Source organism: Acomys minous (assembly GCF_964271855.1).
Source record: "Acomys minous genome assembly, chromosome: 9".
Lineage (NCBI taxonomy): Eukaryota > Metazoa > Chordata > Mammalia > Rodentia > Muridae > Acomys > Acomys minous.
Genome location: NC_140490.1, coordinates 63,449,613 through 63,477,287, shown reverse-complemented (window position 1 = coordinate 63,477,287; position 27,675 = coordinate 63,449,613). Strand labels below are relative to the sequence as shown.

The following is a 27,675-nucleotide window of genomic DNA, read 5'->3' as shown; positions in this document are numbered from 1 at the left end:
TTGCAAAAGAACTGCAAATATGTTCAAAACCTGGGAAACAACAGAAGCAAAAGCCAACCAAGAGGGAGGAAGCTTTCACTACATGTCTCTAACTAACATGTTGAAACAAATCAAAACCATGCATCCTTCCGAGCCTACTTCTGACTGTTAACAAAATACCAATTGTTCACTTAAGGCCTTCTATGCTTTGGTATGTTTGGTGTCAGAGTTGTTATTTTGTCTTCTTAAAATTACATCCTGATGTCAGGAAACTTTGATGGATCAAACAAGATGCCTCTCTGCAGCTAGCAAACAAGAAACACAGGTTTAAATTTTGCCCTGTCACAAACAGCCTCGCCTTGCTAACAGAGCAAGCATTGTTAGCTGAATTTTTTCATGTTTTTAAAGCTCCAAAATCTGATCCAAAAGTGCCCTGTTGGTGCCAGCTGTGCACATAAAGCTACGTTCAGAAAGCAAAGATTTCCTTTTAGCCAGAACAAAGTACTTTCAAAAGAAAGCGACGGGGAGACAACATTCCCTATTAATAAAACCTTGCTTATAGAATGATTCCAGGCAAGTGACAGCCCATCCTAGGTTTAGCCAGCCTTACAAAGAACCAGGACTGGGGTAGTTATGATGTGAGCAAGTGAAGATGAGGAGTCAAACACTGCGTTCTTACTAAGAAATTCTTCCTCGGCACACTCATGAGAAAAGTCATCTCAAATGTATGGCCACACCTTCAAAGTCTAACAGCACTTGGGGTTAACTAAGAGAACTGAAAGCTTTGAAGACTCAACAATGTTGATAACTTCACTGTAATCACAAGTGTATTCTTCCAACACTGTTCAAAAGCAGATTCATTCAGCTTGCAGGCACCGCACACACTTTATACAGCAATCTTTCTCTAAAGCCATTCAACCTTAAAACACTTCATTCAGAGCTGAAGCAGGGACCATGTGTGTCTCCGTCACTAACTACTGTCCAACACGTAAGAAGATTGATACCTCCTGAAGGAATAAACAAAAAGATCTCCCCCACAAGACAGTCTGAAGCGCAGGCCACCTCCAGCCACACCCACAAAGCCAAATTGGTAAGCAGAAAAACAATCTGTTTAATTTATTCTGCCCACTGCTGCTAATTATAATGACTCCTTTGTTAGCCAGTTCCAAAGAAAACAAACTCCTAGGAGCAATTTAGGTCTCACCAGAAGAGGACTAGAACCAGAAAGGTAGTACCATGGAGGGCAGTGAGCACAGGCTTTGCTTGAAGGTTTTTCCACACTAAGGCTACCATGCTTTCCTTTCACTGACTATTAATTAATTAATTAATTTCCTAGAATTCATTTGTGATCTAGATTTGGTCATATGCCTTCCTAAGTAGGCCCATCCAAAAACAATCTCATTAATCACAAAGTCCATATACAAATTATTAATGAACACTTATCAGTGAGTATTAAAGGCAAGAAGGTAATCAAAATAATAAGATGACAGAATAAGCAAAAGGCAAAGAGAAATAACACAGGAAGGTAGAAAAGCAATCTTAAAATTACAGAAAGAGAACATGTCATAAAACAATATAATCAATGTAATCATACCACAGAAATTTTTTGCTGTTTTCGAAAAGAGTCTACAGGTTGAAAGGGTGAGGGGATTTAACTGGAACAATCAATTCCAAGACACACCCCTACTAAAGTTTTCAAAATCAAAAAATGTTCAGACTCTCTAGGAAGAAAAGATAAAGTAATGAACAAAAGCAAATATAGTTAACTGGCATCAGAGTTGTCTAAAACAAAGTCAAATGTAATGTAAACAATAATAGAGAAACATCCTCCATACACCCACTGAAAGGGGGTGTGAATAATGAATTCCGGAGCTAATGAGATGCCTTTCTAGTATCCAGACCATACAAAGGCCACCCTGAAAAACAAGAATATGAGATCCTTTCTGGAGAAATCGACTGCAGGATGAACTCCAAGGAACCAACAGAAGCCAGAAAAATTTACAATTGACAGTATGCTGATTGGTTCATTTATATACTCAATTGTATAGCAAAGACTTAAATAAAAGTAGAAACAGTATGCCATAAAATAAATTTCCATCAAAACAAGATAGTAAATAGTATCTATCACAGCCAATTATCAGGAGAGAAACTTGTGTGACTCGAATACGAAATACACTCCATAATATGCCCACATACTAGTATGACCCCACTGGTGGCACTATTTGAGAGGTTCTAGAAACTGTAAGGAGGCAGATCCATTAGGGTTTCTTGTCCTTGGCCTCCTCTGATCTCTGTCTCTGCTTCTTTTCCACAGTGAGGTGGAAAGAGCCTCCATGAAGCTGCCAGTACTATAATGTCCACAACTTTAAACAAGCATGTAGGGCCAAGGATCCATGCTTGGAGGAGCCTGACACTGTAAGCTAAGCTAAATTTACCTCCTTTAAACTGTGTGTGTCATGTAACTTGTCACGCAATGAGAAAAGTAATGTGCAGTGAGTTGACAAGGAAGAGCAATACTGTGACTAATACTGGTTTGTGAGAATTTGGAAAAACTTAGAAAAGCAAGATCGAGAACAAGAAGAAGACCAAAACGCTGACAAGAAGGAGAGCAGTAAAGTTGCATGTGCATGAGGTTTTATGTGAAGTCAAGGCTTACAAACTAAACTAGACGCCACTGGTGTCATACCATGACAAGGAATTTGTATTCTGTCTGTCGGTGCACTGACACTCTGTGGGAAATATGCTGGCCTTTAAGATGAGAACTAGTTTGTATGACCGAAAAATATTAGGCGACAGCATTTCAGCAACAGCAGATGTGGTGCTGCTATTTTGGCAAAATGTAGAGTAAGAATTGAGTGCCCTCCCCAAAAGCAGGGCAGGAAGACCATAAGTATTTATTTTCAGCTTTGGGGAGGAGTAGAGGAACAACTGTTTAAAGTTATGACCAAAGACAGTACAGAGATTATATCATTAAAAAGAAGCCACGCCCTTTGCAGTAGGACAATAAGAAAAAAAATGCTTTAAATGTAGCTAGGCAATCAGCAAGATTCTGCTTACCTCAGGACAAAAGACAAAATGTGTAAACAGCTATAATGGCACACATCTGAGAAAGGAGACCCCACCATCCTATCTACTCAGTCACCTAGGGATTTGTCTTCATGTGTTCGGGCACGCAGACAAGCAGATGCCACTGCAGCCACGGTCCAAGAAGGCTCTACTACAACTCATGCAGTCAGAGCACTTTACCATCGACCCTGCTGGTGCTAATTTTGGGTGAATGCACAATAAATACAAGAGTGGTTGAGTCACAGAGGTTTCCAATGATACTTAATGAAAATAGTGAGTAAACCTATCCATCTTTTGTAAGGTAATTCAACATCGATAAAATAAAAAAATAAAGAATGAATCATCTATTAATGTAGACTTAAAGTTACATAAAATTTCAGGCATATAAAATTAAACACTATGACTCTACCAACATCAGCACAAAAAAGTATTTTATAAATCCATAATAAAAGAAAAAGAAAGGTTAGTTGGGTGGAGAAAGGTAGCAGAAAGAGGAAATAAGAAGAAAGATAAAGGAAAAAAGAGACAGAGGGAGGAGAAAGGAAGAAAATGAAACAGTGGGATCCTTGCATTGTGCACACTGTGGTAAGGACAGAGAGGATGGTCGGAGTAAGACTGTATAGGAGTTTCCACTATAAAATCTTATGCTTTTCTTTTTAGCTATAAAAATATATTGGCCATAACCACAAAGAAAACACAAATGTTACCAGGGTGGAGGCACATGCCTTTACTAAAGAATACACACAAATTTAGTATATTATCCTGTTAATATCCCACTTAGTCTAAAATTATGTCACAGACTTTTACAAAAAAGAAGAGAACCCATACAAGAAACAACCCTTGTCCACATCGTATCCAAAAGTAATGGAGCCACTATGCAAACCAAGCCAACCTAAATGAAAACCACAGCATTATAGAAAATAGAGAGAAGAGGGTTAGATCCAGGGTCCCTGACAACTTTAAACCATTAAACTAATCAAAGGTGGAACTGCCCATTCTTGAATCCACGTGTGTTGTTTGCTTGTCTGTTTATTTGTTTGTTTGTTTGTTTTGAGACAAGAGTTTCCTGGTGTAGCCTTAGCTGTCCTAGACTCACTCTGTAGACCAGACTGGCCTCGAACTCACTGAGATCCGCCTGCCTCTACCTCCCTAAGTGCTAGGATTAAAGACATGCACCACCACACCCAGCTGCTGCTTGTATCTTGAGATGATAAATTTCACTTATTGCTGGCAGGGGCAGATATAAATTAAAATATGTAGAACCAACATGAGTTGAGACTTGTACAGGTCCTAAAAGTTTAAAGAAATAGAACTCAGTCACAGGTAACTATGAGATGGGATTATCAATGCCCTAGGTTGTGTCTGTATTCTTTTTCAATACTACTTTTTATTTTTAATTATATTTATTTATTTATTAAATGTATGTTTGTCTATGCACCACATGCATGTCTAGTGTCTGCAGAGGCCCAAAGGAGGGTTGTGAGCCAGCTTATTGGTTGCTGTGAATTAACTCAGGTCCTCTGGAAGAACGGCCAGTGCTCCTGACCACACTCTTATTAGCAGACCACCTCCTAGAAGCAGGAAAGTGCTTTATTAGTATCTGAACTGACAAAACCTTCAACACAAAAATATCCAACAGGTTTTTGTGACATTATTATCAATTCTCTCTAGCATATCACATAAAATTAGCTGGCATGGTATGATGCAAACATGATTTACTTTGGAAAATCAGGAAGAAATGTGGTTTGAAACAATTATAGTTTGTTGGCAGGAACAGGAAATTTTTAAGTCAAATGAAAAGAATATTCACTGTCACATGTGGGAGACATTCCATACATATTTAACATGGAGGCCAGGGAACATAAACATTTATTTCAGATAAAAGCTCCAGACCAGCTATCTTAAGGTTAGTATCTGGAATGTGTCTCTTCTGGCCAGGCTGAAAATAGAAAGATGAGTCAAATGATATTTTATAGGAGTGATAAGAGAAGGCTAGAAGATTCTATCTTAATTGACAGGGAGAGCTAGTTAAATCTTTAAACAGCAGCACATAGACTCCAGACATGTCAAAAACATCATCCGGGCATAGTTCTGAGCATTTGAAAGGGTTCAAGAAAGGGTAATGTCAACACAGTCGGTAAGTGGGCAAGAAGGCACTTTGAAGTGCCGTGGTCGCTTGGGCCTCTGGGCACTTCTTGGCTGGACAGCGTACTATTAGCAGACTCTCGATCAGCTGCTGCTAAATACATAGGCTGTGTTCAGAGAGAAAAGCACCTCAATTCTCCCAGGAAGGTGTGTTGCAGCACCTTTGTATTATAAACAATGATGCAACAAATGACACTATGTTCCAATCCTTACAGGCGGGTGCTTTTAATATCTGTAGGAAAGGTCATAAAACACAGGATTGCTGGAAGGAGCATGTGGGGTTTAAATTTTATACTACTTGTCAATAAGTCACTTTCCACCAGCAATGTGACAGCACAAACACTTCCCTACATTCAGGTAGACTAGACCTTTTTTTTTTTAATCTGGTGAAATTAAAGAAACAGAACCTAACTTAAATAGTGCCTTATTTTAATCCAAATGGTGGTGAATTTTTAAAAAAAAAAAACAAAACACAACATTTCTTACTTATTTGCCATTAGCACCTCTTCTTCCATAAAGTACTTGTTCAGATCTTTTGCATTTGTTTTAAATAGACAAACTTAAGTAGTTCTTCAACATCACTTATTTATACTTAGAAATATAGGTTATTAATGTAGAAAAATAAAAGAATGAATAACTAACATATACCTCAAGGTAAAAAAGTTCGCACATAAATGAAAGTGCTTGTGTAGAGAGTTACAGTGAGTGTCACATATACATATATGGGCATTTATGTACACACATGATGTGTATGTGTGTGCCTGTTGCATGGACTGATTTTACTGGGATTTCCCCCCCTTTTTCTCCTTAATCATATCTGGGCTTCTGCAGATCATATAGGAAATGTTCCACCAAGTAGAACAATCTCTTTGCTCTCTCGGCTAAGATACTGACTGGCAGATGCACCTGCCATTTCGTGCAGGGGCTGCAAGGGCTTGGTCTTCCAGAGCACAGGCCTCTCTATACAAAGGATCCCACATGTGCTGTGTGTGTTGTAAATGTCTTGCCCACGGGACTACAATCTCTCATTAGAACCCAGTTTAGTTCTGGCATACAATGTGTTTCTCATTCAGCATCCAGTCATACATTTTGGAAAGGCATATGGAGCCTTGGAGCACTGCTGTTCTTTTCATGCTTTGTAAGCTATTGATTGGTACACGAGTATCAGTCTGTAGCCATTAATCCAGCACTCAGTGTAACTCTATACACAGGTCCTTTCATTAAGTCTGCCTAAGCACTTTCTATCTCCAAAGATGTGGTACATTATCAAGTCTTATTTCTGCTCCCTTGTATTACATTTAGAGGACTGACTAACTGATGCACTATTGTGTGTGGAAGTAATTACAGTAGCCACAGGTTTCCCTTAAAGGTGTACTTCAAACTCCTGTATAAAACGATGACCAAGTCTGATGACGTTCAGAAGCACTGTCCATGCCTACAGGACAGATAACAAAGGACCCTACTCCACTACCACCCAGATTCTAGGATTTTATCACTTTGAGGACCGTGATAGTGCCTCTGCCAACTCAACCAACACAGGACACTTTCTTCATGGAACTAAGAATCTGGCTGCCTTTAGTCTCATGAGCAGTGGGACAATGAAGGGAATCAAAAACATCTCAGGGCACCACTGCCTTTAGTCATCCTGGATCCTAAAAGTCCTAATTAGAATCTATACCCCTCAGGCTGGAGAGATGAATCAGCAATTAAGAGGACTATCTGCTCTCCCAAATTCTCAGCAACCACATGGTGGCTTACAACCATCTATATAGGTAGCTGACGCCCTCTTCTGGCATGCAGGTGTGCACACATATAGAGCATACATAAAATAAAACATAAATCTTTTTTTTTAATGTACACCACTCAAATGGGCCATTACTGATTACCAATTGGCATACTTCAATTTCTTCTCTATTTGATGATCAAAATGATGGCAAAAATAAAATGTTAGGAATCTGAGAGTGTGCGGGGTCCACCGAGCTTCAAGACCCCAATCCGCCCCTCCACGCCAATCCAGCTCGTTGCCTACTACTGGCGTGAGCCTAGAACCCAGCCTGCAAGGGGATGCCCCGCACCTCACAGCCACTGCCTCCTCACAGAGCAAACGACAAGCAGGTATAAAAGACTTGGGGAACAATTGGATAAATAAATAAATAAAATGTTAGCATCCCAGAAGAGAAAATTTTCAATTTTCTCAGGATTTGCTCAATGCCATACCCACCAGTTTTAGTCTTATGATTTGATAATGGATATTTTTAAATTTACCTTGATAATACTCTGTTATTAAAGTGGTAAAAATGAATATTATAAGAGTAAATTAGTTTCAACCATGAATGACTAAAATACTACGAATACATTGACTCAAATCATATTCGCATTTAAAGAAAACAGTTCTTTTCCTTAACTACTAAAAATATTGACAGGCACTTCAAGAAAGCACCAAATTAAACTTTCCAGTTTTACCATAATGTGATCACCTGATGCCTCTTGTAGAAAAAAATCTATAAGCCTGGCTGTTTGGCACAAAGGATACACTGTTGACTTCTAAAACATGCTGTTAAAGAGGTCCTTGACATCACTTTCACTTGTATTTTTCCCAAAACAATTTCTATGTGATTCCATCAATATCTTTTTTTATGTCATGACATTGAAAAGAGCAGCCAGGAACAAGAAAATCAGGGCCACCCAACATGAGTATACCCAGTGGCTTGTAACCATGGTCACAGAAGAAAAACTGTGGAGGTGACAGTGGAACCATATTGTAAGACCCTTAACTGCCCTCTGACAGAATCCAAGGGCAACCCACTACACAGCCTTCCCAGTGGAGAAGATTTCCAATGGTTTTATTTAACTCTCCACTTTTAAGTTAAATCTAAAACCTTAAATAATTTTACCTTAAGAACAAAAGCATTATTTTCAGCTGTCACTTAGTTAAGCCCAGGCCTTAACATCAACAATTAATAAATGGGACTTTATGAGGCTGAGAAGCTTCTGTAAGGCAGAAGACCCTATCAACAGAGCAAAGCAACAGCCACACAGACTAGGAAAAGATCTTCACCAACCCTACATCTGACAAATGTCTAATATCCAAAATATATAAAGAACTCAAGAAATTAAACATCACCAAACCAAATAACCCAATTGAGAAATGGGGCTCAGAACTAAAAGGAGAATTCTCAACAGAGGAATATCAAATGGCTGAGAAACACTTAAAGAAATGCTTAACATCTTTTGTCATCAGAGAAATGCAAATCAAAACGACTATGAGATTCCATCTTACACCCATCAGAATGCCTAAGATCAAAAACTCAAGTGACACCACATGCTGGCGAGGATGTGGGGAGAGAGGAACACTCCTTCATTGCTGGTGGGAATGCAAACGTGTACAACCACTTTGGAAATCTATCTGGCACTATCTCAGAAAAATAGGAATAGGGCTTCCTCAAAACCCAGCTATTCCACTCCCTGGAATAGTCCCAGAAGACGCTCCACTACACAATAAGGACATATGCTCAACCATGTTCATAGCAGCCTTATTCATAATAGCCAGAACATGGAAACAGCCTAAGTGTCCCTCAATAGAAGAATGGATAAAGAAACTGTGGTACATATACACTATGGAATACTACTCAGCTATTAAAAACAAGGAAATCTCAAAATTTGTGGACAAATGGATAGAACTGGAAATGATCATACTGAGTGAGTTAACGCAGAAGCAGAAAGACTCAAATGGTATATACTCACTTATATCTGGACACTAGCCCAAGGGGCATGTCCCATGAGAGTCTTCACTTACCAGGAGATTGGGATAGTTGTGAGGACATCCTATTGAGACTCTAGGTGAGAGAAATATGGGAGAATAGGGAAACAGAAGGATTCAGAGGATCCTAGAAACCTACAAGAAGAACATCATGACGGCTGGATCTGGACCCAGGGGTTCTGCTCAAACTATTGCACAAATCGAGAACAATACAAGTAGTAAACATCGAACCCCTTCTAAGATCTAGCCAACGGTCAAGACATTCTCCACAGATGAGTGGAGAGCAGGAACTGACTCTGACATGAACTCTGATTCATGTTTGACCACTTCCCCGTGGTGGGAAGGCCTGGTGGCACTCAGAGAAAGAATAAGCAGGCTACCAAGATGAGACTTGATAGTCTATGACCATATAGTAGGGGAGGAGGTCCCTCTCGGTCACAGACATAGGGCAGGGGAATAGGGTGAAAGCGGGGGGGGGGGGGGGGGGGGGGGGAATGGGAGGATACAAGGGATGGGATAACAATTGTGTTGTAATCTGAATAATTTAATTAAATTTTAAAAGTTCTGTTTTCTAACTTTTAATTTTAAAATAAATTTAACTCTCAAATAACCTATTTCCTCTATGATATAACTCTATTCCTGACTGTCGTGGAAATTCTTTTGAAATTTCTAGTGTCTGAGCCATGGTTATGGTGACTGTATGACAGAGTACAATTTCAGAGAATTATACACACTTTCCTTACAGGGTCCTTTTCAGATATGGCCACTATAGGTTTTAAGAGTAGAAAATAAGCGCAAGTCCCAATCTCATTTGAATGCATTGTGCAACACCAGGGCCATGAACTTCTGTGCAGTTTGCTGTTACTTCATCAGAGACCACAAAGGATAAACAATGAAGGAAAGTTCTCAAACGCCAATCAACTATGCTATTTCTTAAACAGTCTGAATGCAGGGAAGGGCAAAAGGGTCTGCTTGCAAATACATTAAGACTTCCTCTAACATACTGATCCTGGTAAAGGATAGAAAGATAAATAAAACGTGCCCCTTACTGCAGAGTTTACATCTTGTAGTAGAAATATCAAGTTGGGCCCCCTTTGAACAGTCTATTTCTTTTCTTGCAGAGTCCTAAGTCGGCTGAAAGCAACAATGGACTACATCCAAAACAAAGGGGAACACGTGTCTCCTGGCCTCTTTCACATGCAGGTGGCCCTCTCCTAAGCGTCCAGACAGGAGGAAACTCTGGTTTGAGGAGAACTTTCTAAAAACACCTTTGAAAAAGAGGCAGTCTCAGCTGGCATACTCTCTTGCTTCCTACTTTGGGGGGAGCATGTGGTGGCTGGGGGGTCACAGCTGCTGGGCACAAGAAAAGGGCCACTGATTGGGGGGAGCATGTGGTGGCTGGGGGGTCACAGCTGCTGGGCACAAGGAAAGGGCCACTGATTGGGGGGAGCATGTGGTGGCTGGGGGGGTCACAGCTGCTGGGCACCATAAGGAAAGAGCCACTGATGATTCAAATGCTTCAATCCTTCAAACCCATCATTGGCAAACGAAACTAACAACTCAGTGACTGTGGAGTTGGCAATATATCAGAAAAATAAATCCCCCACCTTATTTAAGCCTCTATTTATTAGGTTTCTATGACATTTTCTAAAGTTAAGAGCAAAATAATACAATCTAATAAGAAAGAGATACAGAAAAGGTTCTTGGAAAATCCACAGAGGAAGACATTAGTCTGACAGGCAGAGGGTAGAGGGGATCAGGAAGATAAATGTCCACAGAAGCAAACACACAAGTCAGTCAGTTCATTTGCTCAAGGATCACCATCACCCGCTGCATGAGGTGCTGACCCCGTGGCTGCCCCTGAGGACTGAAGGGGGACGCAAGAAATGTTACAATATAGAGCTACCAACAAGGGGAGGACACACACAGCATTGGGCTGTGCCTACATCTTCTTTCTAGTATTCATCAAGCTCCCAGATTGTCTCCAAAGCTACAGCAGGGCCTCAGTGTAAAGGTACAAAGGGGAGTGAACTTTGAGGAGGACTATCATGGCTATTACCTCAAAGTCCTAAAGCAGCCATTAGCCAACAGCTGGGCTGCACGTTTGCCTGAAGATTGTTATGTCTCCTCCACTGCCACCATACCAATTTTCCCAAATCACAGAAAACTGTACCACAGTTACTCCAGTCTAAGCAACCTCATTAGAGTGCCCCAGAGAATACACAAACTATAAATATTTCATATTTGGGTAGCATGTGCTAAGTGGAAATGTGGTTTTCTTTCCTTTTGTTTGTTATCAGTTATTCAACAACTCTGTGGGAAAAAAATAAGAAAAATTATGTTTGTCATGCCTGCAGAATACAATAGGAAGAAAGACTTTCCTCAGCTGCTTATAAACACAAAGATTAAGGAGAATATCATTCAAACAGAAACAAGAGGAAATCACGCTCATTCTCACTGAACAGGCTTAGATCATGGTGAGTTCTTCCCCAATCCTGCTTAAGCAAGTTTCTGCATGCCTTCCTGCTTTCCAGTGCCTCCACCTACAAAGCTGTTAGGAAGAGGGCCAACACATATATTTAATTATGTAAGTATTCAGTGCTATCAGCCAGCTGTTGCCGGTCATAATACACTGACCTCTTTCACTCACTCTCTTGCATAAAATGGCAAAAACAAAGCAACTGTTGATGCGACAGTAATCATGAAATATGCAAAATACTATTCTGCAAAAAGATTTCAGATAACTACACAACTCGGCTTTGCATTGTAAAGTGATTTGCTCCCTCTCAAGTGCTTTTCTGTTCCTTATTTGCAAGTTCAGTGACTAACCTAACTGTAAGTTCCTTTTTGTTTCTATTCTATTAAAAGTCAACCATGAAATCAAATGTTTTCTACTTTCTTTTCAATCAGATTTCTCAATGAAACACATCACAAGATAATTCCCTTCCTTCCCTCTAATTTCTATGTTTACAGGGCAAGCAATGTAAAGCATGTTCTACATGTCCATAACCCTCAGTCCTCACTTTCAAAAGAAAAAAAGAAAGCCTCATTTAATGTTCCTAGAAACTCTTTCCTTCAGCAATACTCTCGATTCCAAAGTAACTCAAGGGGGAGGAAGTAACAAAGTCCCCAAAACAGCAGAGAGTAGACTAAACAGAACAATGACACATAAATAAACGCAAATAAGATAAATTCACACACAGTGGATGATAACCAGAGCTAACCCATGAACAACTTACCAGAGAAACCTGGACTTCATCAGATCAGCTTTGGATTCAACTCAGGCACTAGTTAGCTTCTGCTATAGACCTGAGATATCTCAGAAAGGGGCTGTGTCTCACACACACACGCACACACACACACACTAGATTCCAATAGTCCAAGTTAACTTTCCCAACACAACTATGTCCTCACTGGTCTTTTGTCTTTAGTTTGGTGAGATCTGGTGGCTTTTGCTCATCCGAAGAAACTATGAACAATTTGATGTTCAAATGTAAGGCAATGCTGTGAAGTTAATAGTTACACACCCTATGAGCATATACAGGGGGAGGAGGTCCCCCTCAGACACAGACATGGGGAGGGGAGTAGGGGGGAAGTGGGAGGAAGGGAGGAATGGGAGGATACAAGGGATGGGCTAACAACTGAGATGTAATATGAATAAATTAATAAATAAATAAATAAATAAATAAAATAGTTACACACCATGTAAATGACAGTACACTAAGATACTGCATTAACAATGAGGGGCTGAGGCAATGAAAGCTGGAGTAAGGAATCTGCTCCTTCCCAAAAATGAAAAGTGAATTTAGGCAAATTAAACAATTATGTACTAAGTGGGAAATAATCATTGTGTTTCCAGCTCAAGGCAAAACACCACCTTTCCTTTCCTCTGACTCAACATGACCCAAGAGCACAGTGCTGAAACTATCTGGCTGGCTTAGTTTGGTAGAGAAAAGGCCCTGACATTCCCAGGCCAGAGCTACCAGCATGGCCAGGTGACTCCAAGGCACAGGTATTATCAATGTTGTCACAACAGTTGACATATTTTTTAATCTACTTTATTTGCATTCCTATACCTTTACCTTTCTTCTCCCCAATCTCTTATCCCTATGTAGGGGAGGAAGATTAGAGGAGGGGGCATAGTTTTCCTTAGCTACTTCCTGATAGCTAGGGTCACTGGGTTCCTTAGAGCAAGTCCAATCTTTCTTTCAGGATATCTCCAACTTCTGCATCAACGGCAACCAGAAACAGGACAGGGGAAGCAGTCTTCTTTCTCAGAGGCCCCTGTCTCTCTCCTGGCTCTGATATTTATTCCCTCTCCAGAGTCCTCAGAATTAAACTATCTACAGCTGGCAAAGTGCCTCTCTCAGAGCCTGCACAGGCAAATAGTCTGTTGCTGTGGACAATCTCAAACAGCCCCCTAGCCCACACCTGGGGTTAAAACAAAAACATGTTTACATAACGTAACTGAGTTTAGAAAGACACCAAAACTTCCACTACAACAACATCCCTCAGGAAAGAAACTGGAGACCAACTATGACAAAAATGTGCTTTCGCCTCTTCAGAACAAGAGAGGCAAGTTCCTTCCTAGCCTCTAAGTAAGCTAGTACTTCTTAAAAGTGGGCCCTCAACACACTATTAAAAGAAAGTACATTCTCTTACCTATTTTTAAAAACACATCCCATCTTTTACAAGGAACCTGAGGCAACCTTGGGGGACCATGCTTAAAGAGTCCATGAGTACCTTACTCTATGAATAAAAAAAAAGATAATCACACTACAATCTGAGAGTCAAAGACTCCATACAGAAGGCCTTCTTAGGCCGAGGCAATGACTAAGAACCTTTATTCCTTAGAATTCTAGTTTTAAACACTGCATGGTGCTATTTCCCTGTAACCAAGCACTGCCGAGACAGAGACAGAAGGATGCCTGGGACCTTGTCTAGCAGAATCAGTAAGCTACGGGCTCCGTTAGAGACTCTGCTTCAAAATATAAGATGGAGAGCAAGTGTGGAAAATATCTAATGACAACCTCAGGGCTGTACGCACGCGTGTGTACAGCTACACTCACACCCACAGGGAGAGAGAAGCGGGGGGGGGGGGGGGGGGGGGGGGGGGGGGAATCTACCTCAGGTTAATTGTTAGCCTTAAAACTCACAATCTACTAAAGATGTAAATATGTAAATAAGAAAATAAATGTAATGTACAGCAATAGATGTTTGTTTGGAATCAAGAAATAGATACTTGTGAAAGACCTGGGCTAGAAAGGAGATGATCTCACAGGCCGTAGTATTTTTGACATGAACTACAAAGACATGTGCCTAGCAACATTAGGATGGGTGGGAGGCGGGCGGGCACACCGCGTGTCTGAAGGAAAAGTCGAGGCTTTGGTATGGTACTGGGGCTGGAGGTGGAGGAGCATGTGCACACGCATTCTGTGCTTGCAAATTTTCACAGTTTAAAGGAAAGGGAGAATGACAAGAAGGGACATAGGAGAGGTAGGCAAGGAACAAACCAAAAATATTTTATGCTGAGAAATTATGTCTTTATCGTGTAGCTATCTACAGGGTGCAGGACATGAAAGGAATTTTAAGGAGGCCAAATAATGAAGAAGGACAAATAGCCAGCTCTGTTAGTAAGTGTAAAATGTTACTATTATACTAAAGCAGAAGATGCTCAGGGTAGAACAGATTGAATGAAATGGCTTACAACTGACTGGTGACAACTAGCTAGAGTATAGGAGCATGCTGTTCTGATGCTAATTCCAAAAGGAATGCTAACCTCAAGAGCAAGGTAAATGTCAACAGGCCAGGGCTGGAAAAGAGGAGAATAGGCTGAAGGGCAGGAAGAAAACAGGAACCAAAGAAACTTCCAGAAGATGCCACCAAACAATACTAGTAATTAGTAATGGAGAAAGGAGTTCCCAGTGCTCCACAAAGTGAGGCAGAAGGATTAAGGGCCTAAGCCTAGCATGGGACAGACAACAGGAGACTCAGGTATGGTAGCTTCAGGCATCTGTGATCACTGACACACAACCAACTTCATCACAGGGAAACTGGTGTGTAGCTACAGCTGAAGCAAGGAGGCTGCAGTGCTGTAGCACCCAAGGAAAGAAAGGTGGGGTCTGAAACATATTAAAGGAGCAGGTCAGCTGCAGTACCCAAATGATGGAAACAGACGGAGAACGGGAGGAGAATGATGCGCAGGGAGCAGAGCAGTACATAGAGAAAAGGTCCCCTTATGAGCCAATGCCTGTTGAAAAAACACAAAGCCACACAGGCCAATATTCCCAACCAACTCCATCACAAGGAAACTGGTGTGTAGCTACAGCAGAAGCACGGAGAGTGCAGTGGTGTAGGAGGGCGCAAGGATTCACCGTATCTGTTCCTCACACTGTGGACAGCATAAAACTGAGACTCAACTCAAGCCAGTCACACAAACATCTATGTTCAGTAAGACACAGAACTAAAACCCAAGCGTGGTCTGGGAAGATGGCTTGGAAAGTAAAAGCACTTACTGCTCAAGCCTAGGGACCTAGGCTTAGATCCCTGGAAGCCATGCAAAAGTCAAGGCTGAAGTCTAGGCATCTGTAACCCTGCTGCAGCTACAGAAGTGGGAAGTGGAGGCAGGAAGGTCTTAAAGGCCACCCTGGCCTAGGCACAGGTAAGGACACCCGTCTCCAGCAATGTGCCAAGACAAGAACAAACATATCCTCTGACCTCCCCAAGCATGCTGTGGGCTGTGTATGCCCATACTCTCTCACAAACATGGTCTCTCTTCCTGAGTGTGTGTGTGTCTGTGTGTGTGTGTGTGTGTGTGTGTGTGTGTGTGTGTGTCTGTGTGTGTGTGTCTGTGTGTCTGTGTGCATGTGTGTGTGTGAAAACAATTTGCATTAGCTAACCTGCTTCTTACAAAAAGTCAAATGAGGTCAAGTGTGGTTTTATTTTCTAATGTCAATTTCTTTCATTTAACCTAGTGAAAATTAACTACAGCAATTATAGTTAAAAATAATAAATATTAGTGAATCTAGTTAGCAATATAATCAGTTGCATTTTCACTTTCTTTTCAGCAGGATGATTAATTACTAGCAGAAAGGACAAGCCCTTGTCTATTCTTTAAACCAACTTCTTTCATGCATTCGGGTTGAAATAGTGCTCTTGTATCTCTGTCAATTTATGAAGAACTCAGAGATAAATCTGCATACAGCAAGCAATATTTCCACAGTAGGACTGAGAGTAAAGCCATTTATTACTCTGCTCAGCAGAGCATTGGATGAGGGACTCCCTGCAGAGAACAGACATCACACAAAGCAAGCAGCCTGCACCTCAGGCTCACCTTTTCCTGCTGTGTCCACCTTGCTCTTTATTCTCAACTACTCTTGCAAGTCATTTTCCTTGGCTATCTAACCCATCCTGTCAACATTATCAGATTTTTCTCTGGACAAGGGCGGTTCAAAACGGGAATGACTCTTGTCTGTCTGCTCCTGGTGTGGCCATAGTGCCCAATTGGGTAATAGTGCACAAGGTCAAACAGAGGTCATCAATCCATGATCAAAGCATGCTGGCTGCTCTTCCTGTCTTTACATGGAACACACAAGATGTGTTTATTTTTACCACCCTCTGAATGACCTCCTTTAGGTGCCATGAGAAAGACCCCACACTTCTGTAAAGAGCAAGTCAAAGGCATTTCTGATTTGATACTCTCATTAAGAGCAGCAATTTTTTTTCAAACTTTTGATCTTTTTCATTTACTCGAGTCTCTCAAGTTAAAGGTTATATTGTTTAAACCACACCAGAATAATGGATCAAACAGGAACCTGGTACTAACAGATGCTCAAAAGGAAACAGAGTGCTCTGACAGGCAGCATCAAGAAACACAGGCCCCAAAGCAGTTTTATCTGAACTAGTTCAGCCAATAACAAAAGTTCAAAGTTCAAGGCCAGTCCAGAAAGTCAACTTTACTTCTATTTTTGTTACTTAAAACTGCTATAATTTCATCAATCTGATCTATAATATACCATAAAAACCTCAATACATTAAAAAAATTGTCTTGTTACACGCACTTGCCACACACAGGCGCACACACGTGCACACACCTCTGCTAGATTGTAAATGAGACTTGTATTAATCACATGGAAAAAACAAACCCATGTTTGTTTCTCTGTTCCTGTTATCCTGTTAGAGTGTGGTGACTCTATCTCACGGTTCTAGAAACAAAATGAAGTGATGGACAATGGATAATGAGAGGCAAACAGTGACGAAGACCAGGAAATCTTTGGAAAGGAACAAGAGCAGTTGTTCAGAGACATGACAAGTAAGAGTTAGCGACAGGCCAGGATGTGGCATAGTGGTAGAGCACATGTGCAGCATGTTCCACACCCTGAGGTGGAACTCAGGGGTAGAGAGTCGGTTCTATCCCCACACTATAGGGAAATTATTTTTAAATATTAATAAAACAAAGCAACTGATAAGAGATGGAGGGGATAAAAAAGAATTCTAATAGAAAGATTTAGCCACCATAAATGGACAAGTAGCATAGTATCATATTCTCCTTGAATTAAACTGTTAGCTTATCACATTGAAAAGCATAAAAAACATAAAATACATACAAGAATGGAGGCTGAAGGGATAGATCTACAGGATGATGGCAGACAACTGGGTAGCACAGTAATTGCATAGTTTTGCATACACGTAATAATGTATGGATACATGAGGGTTACAAAATATTCATCTTTACCTTTTACTGTTAGGAGACGGCAAAAAGTAGGAAAGCATGTATGTAAAATCTTCATGTGTATAAATGTTACTTGCACCTGACATGTTCTCAGTGTCAATTGTTTTTTTATGTTACATGATTATATTTACTCTGGAAACAAATCAAACATTAGTTGAAGTGTTATTTTAGTAACAACTGGTTATAAGGATCAAAAGCCTTTAAAGCCATTAAAAATATTAAATCATCTGTAATATTCCTTTTCATTTTTCTTTCAATTAAGCAGAATGGTACATTAAAGGAACCCCAACTTAAAACACTGAGCTTTGTAGTATTATAAGGATGAACTTTTATTCTCTGAGTAGAGGTGCTTCGTCATGCACCATACTGACATTGAGGCTCATTCTCCAAAGAATAACATGCTTACACACACACACAATGACAAAACCCACTGAAAGAAGCCCAGGGGCCGTTTTTGTCCTCTTTTCCCTTTCATTCCTTCCTTATGTCTTTGTCTTGGTCCAGGCTGTTTGCTGTTCTGGTGATGCTGGGAGTTGTACTCAGGGCTCCATACACACATGCTCAACCACTGAGCTACATCGGAAGCTCACTTCATGGTGAGATTCATCTGCAATCACAGAACAGTATTCTCTAGGTTGTAAGCTGGGGGCATCAACAGTACTAAAATGTCTTTGTGTAATTTGTAACTGTCCTTTAGACAATGTTGTACATATGACATATTTCTCATTCTAAAAGAAAAGAGAGAGGATTTTCTAGAAATGAATAGCAGCATCCCCTGCTATGCTTTATGTCTTTTCTACTGCTCCATCCAGCCTTCCTACCTTCTGCTGTGACTCTAAATTTTTTGTTCCTTTTTAGTTAAAGGGACTGCCACCCTCAATCCTTGCCTGCACACATACAACATGCACAAATGTGTACACACATACGTGTGTGCATATGAATTAAAAATAAATATGAAATAAATAAATAATAGAAGTAAAGCTAAGAAAAAGCCTGGCTGGAAAGGCAATGGAAAATAGGTAACGAAGACATCTGTTACTGATTAGAGCTGAGTGTGTTGACAGGCAAAGGAAAGGAGTTGAAGGAGCTGCAGAGGCTAAAAGCCTAGGAGGGAATAATTTATAGAGTGAGGTTTCTAAGGAAGCGGGTAGACTGAGATTCAAAGCATATGTGACGAAAGAATCTTCCACACTGAGGAAACAACCAATAGCAAGGATCCATGTAGCGGTTACCGACTGGAGCTCCCTGGGCCACACTGCACCACCTAGAAAAGGGCTAATTGGGGGAAAGAGGACTATGACTAGGGATTTTACCAGGAGTGCCTGCCTCCTCTCAGAAGGACACATACTCCCACCAGAAAAATCAACTTCACAAACGCTCAAATCGCATTATGCAACTCTGCAGTCAAACCCCATTCACCAGAGAAATCCACATCAAGAGCATCCTGGAAGCCCGACTGGGTGCTGCTTCGGGGGCTTCCAGAGCCCAGCTGTGATGTTTGTGTTTGTGAGGCAGCTAGCATAGAGTGCTTTTATTTTTAAAACTGTTTAAATCCAACTCATAGTTTCTGATTCATACTAGGTATTTAGTAATATTAAGAATCGCTCAGTAAAAGGTAAAAGATATATATGAGCTGAAGAGATATCAAAGTAGTTTGAGAAATCTTTTAAAGGCTTATTTGGGAGTGGAGAGAGGGCTCAGTGGGTAAAGGCCATTGCCACCAAGAGTGACTACCAGAATTCAATCCTGGGGACCCTCACAGCGGAAGGAGAGAACCGACTCCAGCAACTTGTCCTCTAAGCTCCATCCATGTGCACACTGCGGCACATCACACATTAAGTACATGGCTCTAAAGGAAAAGGTTTCTGGGCTAATATTGGCTGGTACTAGTTCTTCCCTTGATTATCTGAAAGGAAAAGAAAGGGGACTTCCTACTTACTTGATTGAGTTCCTAAAGTGGTCTTCAGCTGGATTTTTCACAGTACAACTGTTCAGGAGCCACAAATCTGCATCTGATGCATTCTCTAGTAAAAGAAAGAATGAACACAAAAAAGAAAAGATAAATATCGCATTTAATCAAATCAAAACCATGCAGTGCTTACCCAGGTGCCCTGGGAATGCTGGGGGACAGGGGAAAGCAGAAGTGTCAAAGTCAAGTGAGCACAGTTCCAGAGCTGTCAGCCAGAGCTTGGGAGTCAGATCTGGTTTGGAAATCTGAAAATGTCATGGGAGCCAAACAGAGCTTCTGCTTTACTTCTGCTTTAAAAAGCATTATTTAATGTGTTTCACTATTACAACAGTACTCCAATAAACAGTGTGTGAGTGTGTGTGTGTGTGTATGTGTGTATGTTTGAGAGAGAGAGAGAGAGAGAGAGAGAGAGAGAGAGAGAGAGAGAGAGAGAGAGAGAGAGAGACTGACTTACAGCTGACTGACCATGGGTGACTTTTGCCCAGGTTTCCTTCAGTATCAACAGAAAGCAGTGGGCCTGCTGAGTCAGAGACTAACCCTGATATGTTCTGCACACTGTTAACTCCCTAGACAGGGTGGATCACTATACACCACAACGCACAGGACCAGTGAATGCTGCTCACTTACCCTGCCCACTAGATGGGTCCTCACACCTTTGGACTCCTGACAATCTGGCAGAAAACAGAGTCTCAGTCTCATGTTATGTCCTCTTATCATGGCTTGAAAAACTTTCCATGTTTAGCTTCAGAATTTTGTTTTTCTTTTTCTGCCTTTCATTTGTTATACTAGGCTACTAACACTTATGGAGACATTAATGACACCTCTAGGACAGGGGTCACAATGTTTCTGAGTTAATTTTGTTAAAGAGGGGTCAATTTGCACGATGCAGGGGTGTCACTGAACCAAGACAAGGATGGTCACCCACAAACCTCCCACTCTAAGCTTAAGAAAAGAGGAACAAATGTTTGTTCTAATAAAAATGTACCTAATTTCTAAACCGTTTCTTTATACACACTAGAAATTGCTTTTAAGCCTATGGTAACACAGCCTGACTGGTAAAAACGATAATCATCAGCATTATTGACTAAATCCTGTGTCCAACAGAAAGCCAGGAGTGCCACATGTAACTTTGCATGTAACCCATTCCCCAGTGAGGGGAGTTCAATTTCATTCCCATTGTCAGAGAAAGAACCTCAAGCATAGAAAGAAAGAGCAGTTTTCAGAAAGTCACTAGTTAAGGGATGGGCAGGGATTAGGAGTCCAAACTAACTGACTCCACAGATGTGAACTTGAGACAATCGGCATGTCTCATTGGTGGATCTCTTTCTCTTGACCAAAAGTAATGCAGAGCGTGGCTAAGGACAGTGCCAAGTGCTGTGCCCTGGCCTTGAGAGCATTGCATGGGGTTTCTAGGCTTCAAATGCAGCTGTCCCTCTATTTCTAAGATTTCTAAGATTTTGAATGAGTCAGCCTTGGTCTGCTCTCATCAAGGGTGGGCAAGGAAGGAAATAACAAGAGACTTAGAACAAATGAAAGTTATTCATCTGAAGCCCAGACATGCCCACCAGTCTTCCTGCCCCTGCTGGCATCTGTGTGGCACAATTCAGCACTGTGCAGAACAAAGCATTTGGCCTATACAACTGCACCATATGAAAGACACCAGAGGAACGGCAGTGAACAGTAAGAGGCATATATATATTCCTAGGCTTAATATGGAGGGCAACCAGGCTGATGATGACAAGAGTTCATAGAGAACAACACAAAGAGGGGAAAGTGTGATTGTCTGGGCCCCAGGGAACACTGGAAGACAAACCCAGTCCAAACAGTGTAAAAGTCCATTAAGCTCACCCAGCCCCAGGGAGTTTATTTACATAACACAAATCACTGAGAGCCTGCTAAAACTGGGGGAGTAAACTATGTACTAGTGGGAGAACTTAAAGGTGCCATATGGCCTATCTTGAAAACAATAAATTCCTGAGACCAATAAAAAATAAATTAAAATACTGGTCCTGGGCTAACTTTTCCTCTATAGTTCACCTACTACTCTTTTTGTGCCAATATGGAGTAAGTATGCTCTCTAAGCCTGCTTTTGAAAAGCACTGAAAATGAGTCATTAGAAAGTAGTCTCCCTTTAGCTAACTAGGGTTAGACCAGTGGGAGAACGAGGAGAAAAGATCAGGAGAGAAGGCAGAAAAGGACAAGAGACCTCCTTTCTAATTCTGCACAGGAAGGGGCCTTCAAGTCAAGGATGCTGGTCACTGTGCAGAGTTCACGAGCAGATCATGAGGCAGGAGGTCCTAGAAGCAAGCACCTCCTCCTTCAGGTCACCCCCATAACAAATGGTTCTTTCAAAGTACTCCTGTGGGGTATTCTACAGAAATAAGATAAGGGAACCAAAGTCAGCACGAGCTCTGTTTCCTCAGTGAAGGAAAAACTTTTTCTCTAAGTGATAAGTCATAGCTGGCAAAACTCTGCAAGTAACTACTGAAAATCATATATAAGTATCCTGGTCATAATTTAAATGAGAATGCAAGACAGCCATGTACTCACTACAGAGATGAGCGTTGCTAATATTATTTCTCACTCCTAATAGCTATGTTGGTTCACACACATGATGAGTCACAAGTCACTACATTTAAAGAATCCCAGAGTATCTGCACCTCTGGGTTATGTCAGTTTTATATGCCAAGAGCTGGTATACCTGTGCCGCAGTCACCCCTCTATACACAGCCACTGTCCACCCTTAGCTGTCTAGCAAGCTATTCTCTTGTCATAGGAAACCTTCAAAGTCTGTGGCTTAACACATAGAAATCCAAAATACAACTTGACTTTAAATTTGTATATTCTATATAAAATAGGTTTTTTCATATATCCTAAAACTGATATAACAAAAGGACTTCTATTTAGCCAAAGACCTAAACAACCCAGAGACCATCACTCACTTACAAATTGCCAAAACCATCTGGTTTCCGTCACATTGTATACAGTCTCCAGTTGTTTATCACAAATCAGTAACTCAAGTCATCTGCTAAAAAGGGTACATTTCCAGTATCAGAAACAACCCTGCAATACAGGAAAGGCTGACACAGGGGTCACCTCTGGATTTGACCTAACAAGGTACTGGGTCAACACAATAACCAATTTGGTTATTCGAACGGTGGGGGGGGGGGGCGGGCACTATTCATACAAAGTAGTAAGATAAGAAAGACTTGGATGAAATGAAGAGAAATATCATCAAAGATCTAATAAGCAAAATGATACTGAATATGAAAAACAGAACTGAGACATAGCCCAGTCAACAAAATGTTCACCATCCAATTATGCAGACCTAAATTCCATCCCCCAGAATACATGGAACAAAACTAGTTTTTCCGGCACATGCCTTAATCCCAACTTAAGGAAGATGAGACAAGCATATGCCTGGAACTCAATGGCCAGCCATCCTAGTCCCTTTGGCAGGACCTGAGCCAAAGAGACTCTGTCTTAATAAAGACACTGGAGGCAGCTAAGGAGTTACATTGGCGTTTGTCTTCTCACTTCCACATGTACACACACACACACACACACACAAACACACACACACACACACACAGTGAGAGAGAGAGAGAGAGAGAGAGAGAGAGAGAGAGAGAGAGAGAGAGAGAGGTTTACGGCTTCTTTAGCTCTCAATACTCATGAGAGTCCCACATTAGAATTAGATATTTTTTTAAAGACTCCTAGAAAGAAACAAACTGAACAATATAGTTAACTGATGTTGACTTGATAGAATTTAAATTCATCACCAAGATACACGTATTGTGCTGGCTAAAAGTACAAGCATACTTTATCAATCTTACACAAAGGTAAGTAGCCATTATTTTTAAGGTAAAATATTGCCATATAATTCTACTTTAGGTGGCTCATACCTATAATCAAAGCACTCGGGACGGAGAGCTTGAGGGAACAGAGTAAGTTCTAGGCTAGCCTTGGCTACAGAGTGAGATATTATCAAACAGAACAAAACTTAACAAAAATAGAACACACTCTTTGGGAAAGAACAACTATTTAGAAGATCGCATGCATTTGTCATGATACCTAAAAACTTGCAATAAGAAGGTAGGAAGAATTACCTAAATGGCCAGGCAGAATGTGTCCTACAGAATGCCTTTCTAAATGAGTGCTGGGAAACCTAACTCCAAATGGACCCTTTAGATTACAACGCTACAGCTTTGGGGTGATTCAGATTCTACTATGAACGCTGGAGATGAGGCTCAACAGTTAAGAGCACTTTCTCCTCTTACAGAAGACTGCAGTGTGTTTCCCAACACCCACAGCAGCTGCTCAAAATCACCTGTAACTCCAGCCCAGAGGCTCCAATACACGCTCTAGCTGCTATGGACTCTCATGCAAGTGCACAAATCCACACGTACTCATGACTAAAACTTTTCTACAAAAATTTTTAAATTTATTTTGATTACTTATCTCAGTACATTTTCTAGCAACAAAAATCAAACACAATGAATTATGGTGTCAACATTGCATCAGAAAAATAGACAATGTAAAGTATTAGATTTCAATAATAAAATGGCAAATAATCCAATATAAAAATGGACAAGAGATCTGAATAGACACTTATCCAAAGACCAACAAAGAGCCAGCAAGTATACAAAAAGATGCCCCATATCATCAGCCAGCAGGGAAAGGCAAGTAAAACACACAATAGGTTCCCATCCACTGGGAATACCTGGGATAACTATGTTTTCGAAAACTGTTTTAAAGATATGTCGGCAAAGATGTGAAAACACTAGAACCTAAGGAGCCCTGGTGCTGCATATGAGCTGGAAAAGGTTTAGCTGCTTTGCACAATGGCCGGCTGGTCCTCTAACTATTAAACACAATTAACTCACACTCCAACATGTCCACTACACATCTGCCCTAGATCTATGAAAACAGGCTCACACAGAACTGTGTACAACGTTCACAAACGCCTGATTCCCAACAGCCAGAACGTAGAGAAAATATAGATATCCATCACCTGATGGATGGGCAAATACAACCCAGAATATACAACACAATATCACTATCCATGTAAAATAAGGCACTGAGAGATGCAACAACACAGGTCGATCTTTAAAAGCTATGCTCAGTGACAGGCGACAGTCACAAAAGTGCATAAACCATGCATCTTGATTTCAACTAAGGGTCCCGATGAACTACAAACACAGGACAGAAAGTAAACTGGTAACTGGGAGGAAGTAGCGAACAGGAGACAGACAGTACAATAACCTGAGGTTTATCCTTGTGGTAATGGAAGTGTTTTTTCTAGTTGACTGTTGCAGCTGGGCATGGTAGCTCATGCCTGAAATTACAATACTCAGGACACTGAGACAGGAGATCTGCCACTAGTTCTTAGGTAACCTGGGCTACATAGTGAGTTCCAGGACAGCCTGGGGTGCAGAATTAAGACCATGTTCTAAAAACAGATAATGGCCATGGGGTCAGAAGAATCAGAAAGGCAACTAGAAAAACAATCTCAGGAGATGCTGCGGCCAGCTTTGATGGTCAGTGTGGTAGGTATCTCTTCCAGGGCACTGTCTTGTCCTAACACGAACAAAGATGCCAACATTTCTTCCCCTAAGATACTGAGTATCAATTACAAAGAAATTACACTTACTAAAGGAACACAAACACACCCACACAGGTGTACACACACACACACACACACTCACGCGCGCGCGCACACACACACACACACACACACACACACACACCCTGTTCACAGATGGGATGAAACAAAAGTTTCTACATGTCTATACTTAGAGTGAAAGTAACAGGAGACTGCTTTACAAACACATTAACAGGAACCCCATCGAAACGGACCAGGTACCTGAATTTGTATAAACAGAATTCAAGTTCTAGAAATCAAGTCTTCCTAGAGTCTGAAGCATCTGGCCATGAGTCTGGACCTGGCAGGTGAGTGTTCTTCCCCAGGCCTGTGCTCTACATTCTAGATGTTTTTACAAATCTCTGGACATAAGTTCTGTATGGTCTGACTTGCTAAAAGACCCAGTGTAAGACCCAGCAAGCAGAGGTTCTAATTCTGCCTTGAACAGGGCTATTGCAATAGGTTAGAGGTAAGGAAATAAGTGGTGGGCTATGCTATTATTATGGGGAAACTAAGAGTCAAATGGGAAAGGCATTTGCAGAAAGAAAGAAAGAAAGAAAGAAAGAAAGAAAGAAAGAAAGAAAGAAAGAAAGAAAGAAAGAAAGAAATGAGTAACTAGCTATGCTCTACAAAAAAGGGAAGAGTTGAAGGTTTCTGGTCTGTAATGCTAATAAAAGGGGTGACTCCAAAAAGGACTAGAAGCTGTAGGAAGGGCAAGTCAGGGAAAAGGAAGGTAACTCATATTCACTCCAAGCTGCCTGCCATGTGATACATGAAAGCAGGGCTAGGCCACAGGCAACCAGAGACGCATGAAAGAACTAAAAAAGCTGAGGCTGATGTCACCAAAGACGACAAACAACAAAACTTGGGGTGGGGAGAACTGTTGTTCTCCATGGTAAAAACCATCAAGAATGTAGAAGTAGGTAACAGAAGCATCATGGGAGTGGAAGGCTCCAGAAGAGGAGTGTTTGCTTTGTTGAGTAATGGTGGCAGGACAACGGGCTGCAAGTGGAAGGGCAAGCAAAACCTATGTGACCTCCCCTCTGCACTCTGAATCAAAGGGAATTTGCCTAGAAGTCAAAAGTGCAATTAAAACGCTTAACTTGATTCCCTATATATTTCAGCTTTGACTAAGTAATAAATTAGAGTTAAATAACCAAATTTGCATAACATTCTACCATTTGCAAAGCATTTTCAAATACATCCTTTCATGTGAGCTCTACAACTTACCACTAAGCAAGCATTTTTAATTCCCATTGTGGAGATGAGGAAACAGGGACAGAAAAAGGTGTTGTGACTTGCAAAGAGGTCCCCTGAGCTGGAAACTGAGAGGGGCAGGGCGGGCTATTGATACTAGGCACAGCACCTGCACTCACATACACACACTGGCACGCACAGCAGACTCCACTGTGTAAAGAAAGAAGCAAAGAGAACCGGAGGCTGGCAAGGAATTAACAGGGGAAGATGGGAACGGGACTGGAGAGGAGGGATGGGGTCATCAAAACACTACATTCATGAACAAAATTTTCAAACTATTATTAAAAATGATGGAACAGAGCTTTCCAGTCATGTGGAAATATTTTTCCTGGATAGTAAATTAAGTATCTGTTTTATATGAATGATGTAAAGATTTAAAAAAAAAAAAGAGCTATTCCCCTTTAAAAAAAGTTTCTATTGAAGAAACATTTTGTAAAAACCTACGAGCAAAAAGAATATTTTCATGTAATCATATCTGTACATCTTTTTCTTTATAGAGAAATAAATGTAGTTGGCTCAGAGCCAGGCAACGTCTCTGGTACCATGAGCATCCCATGCTTTAGACAACATTCAGATTCTATCATCCTCCTATCCATCCACTGCTGCTTTTCCAACCCAGTTTCCTCTTACAACTCAAACACCCACAAAACATAGAGTACCAAGTCATGATTTATTTTTTTAAAGTTAACTCAGAAGACTAGGAAAAGACATTTATTTCAAACCCAAAAAGAACATCTACCAAATCCTTGTACATAACAAGTATTGTATTCAATAGCGGACAGACTCACGTCTCTCCTCCTAAGATGAAGAACAAGGCAAGGATATAAAATCTCATCATCTTCATCATAGTTCAGGAAATTCTAGTCACAAAATAAGGAGGACAAAGTAAAGCAAGCAGAACAGAAAGGAAGAAAACATTCTACTGCACATGGCATAGGGCACTGTGCAATAAATCCAAAGGAATTTACCACCCCTCAACCCAAAGTGAGGTCAGCAAACAGAAATAAATGCACTACTAGGGTACACTAGTAACAAGTGAAATTGAAGCAAAAAACAGTTAACACATCTTCAAAGAAAATGAAACACGTATGTATATCTCTAATAAAATATGCCAATGAGTGCAA

The 27,675-nt window shown here is 40.8% G+C and overlaps 1 protein-coding gene across 1 annotated transcript in view; it reads right to left on the bottom strand.

Annotated features, from left to right (window-relative positions):
* Positions 1-27,675, bottom strand: part of CDKAL1 (CDKAL1 threonylcarbamoyladenosine tRNA methylthiotransferase) — a 543,702-nt gene that overhangs the window by 444,561 nt on the left and 71,466 nt on the right. The window contains exon 5 of the mRNA XM_084796106.1: positions 19,621-19,705. Within this exon, the coding sequence (XP_084652232.1) occupies positions 19,621-19,705 (85 nt within the window). The remainder of the gene's footprint in view (positions 1-19,620; positions 19,706-27,675) is intronic.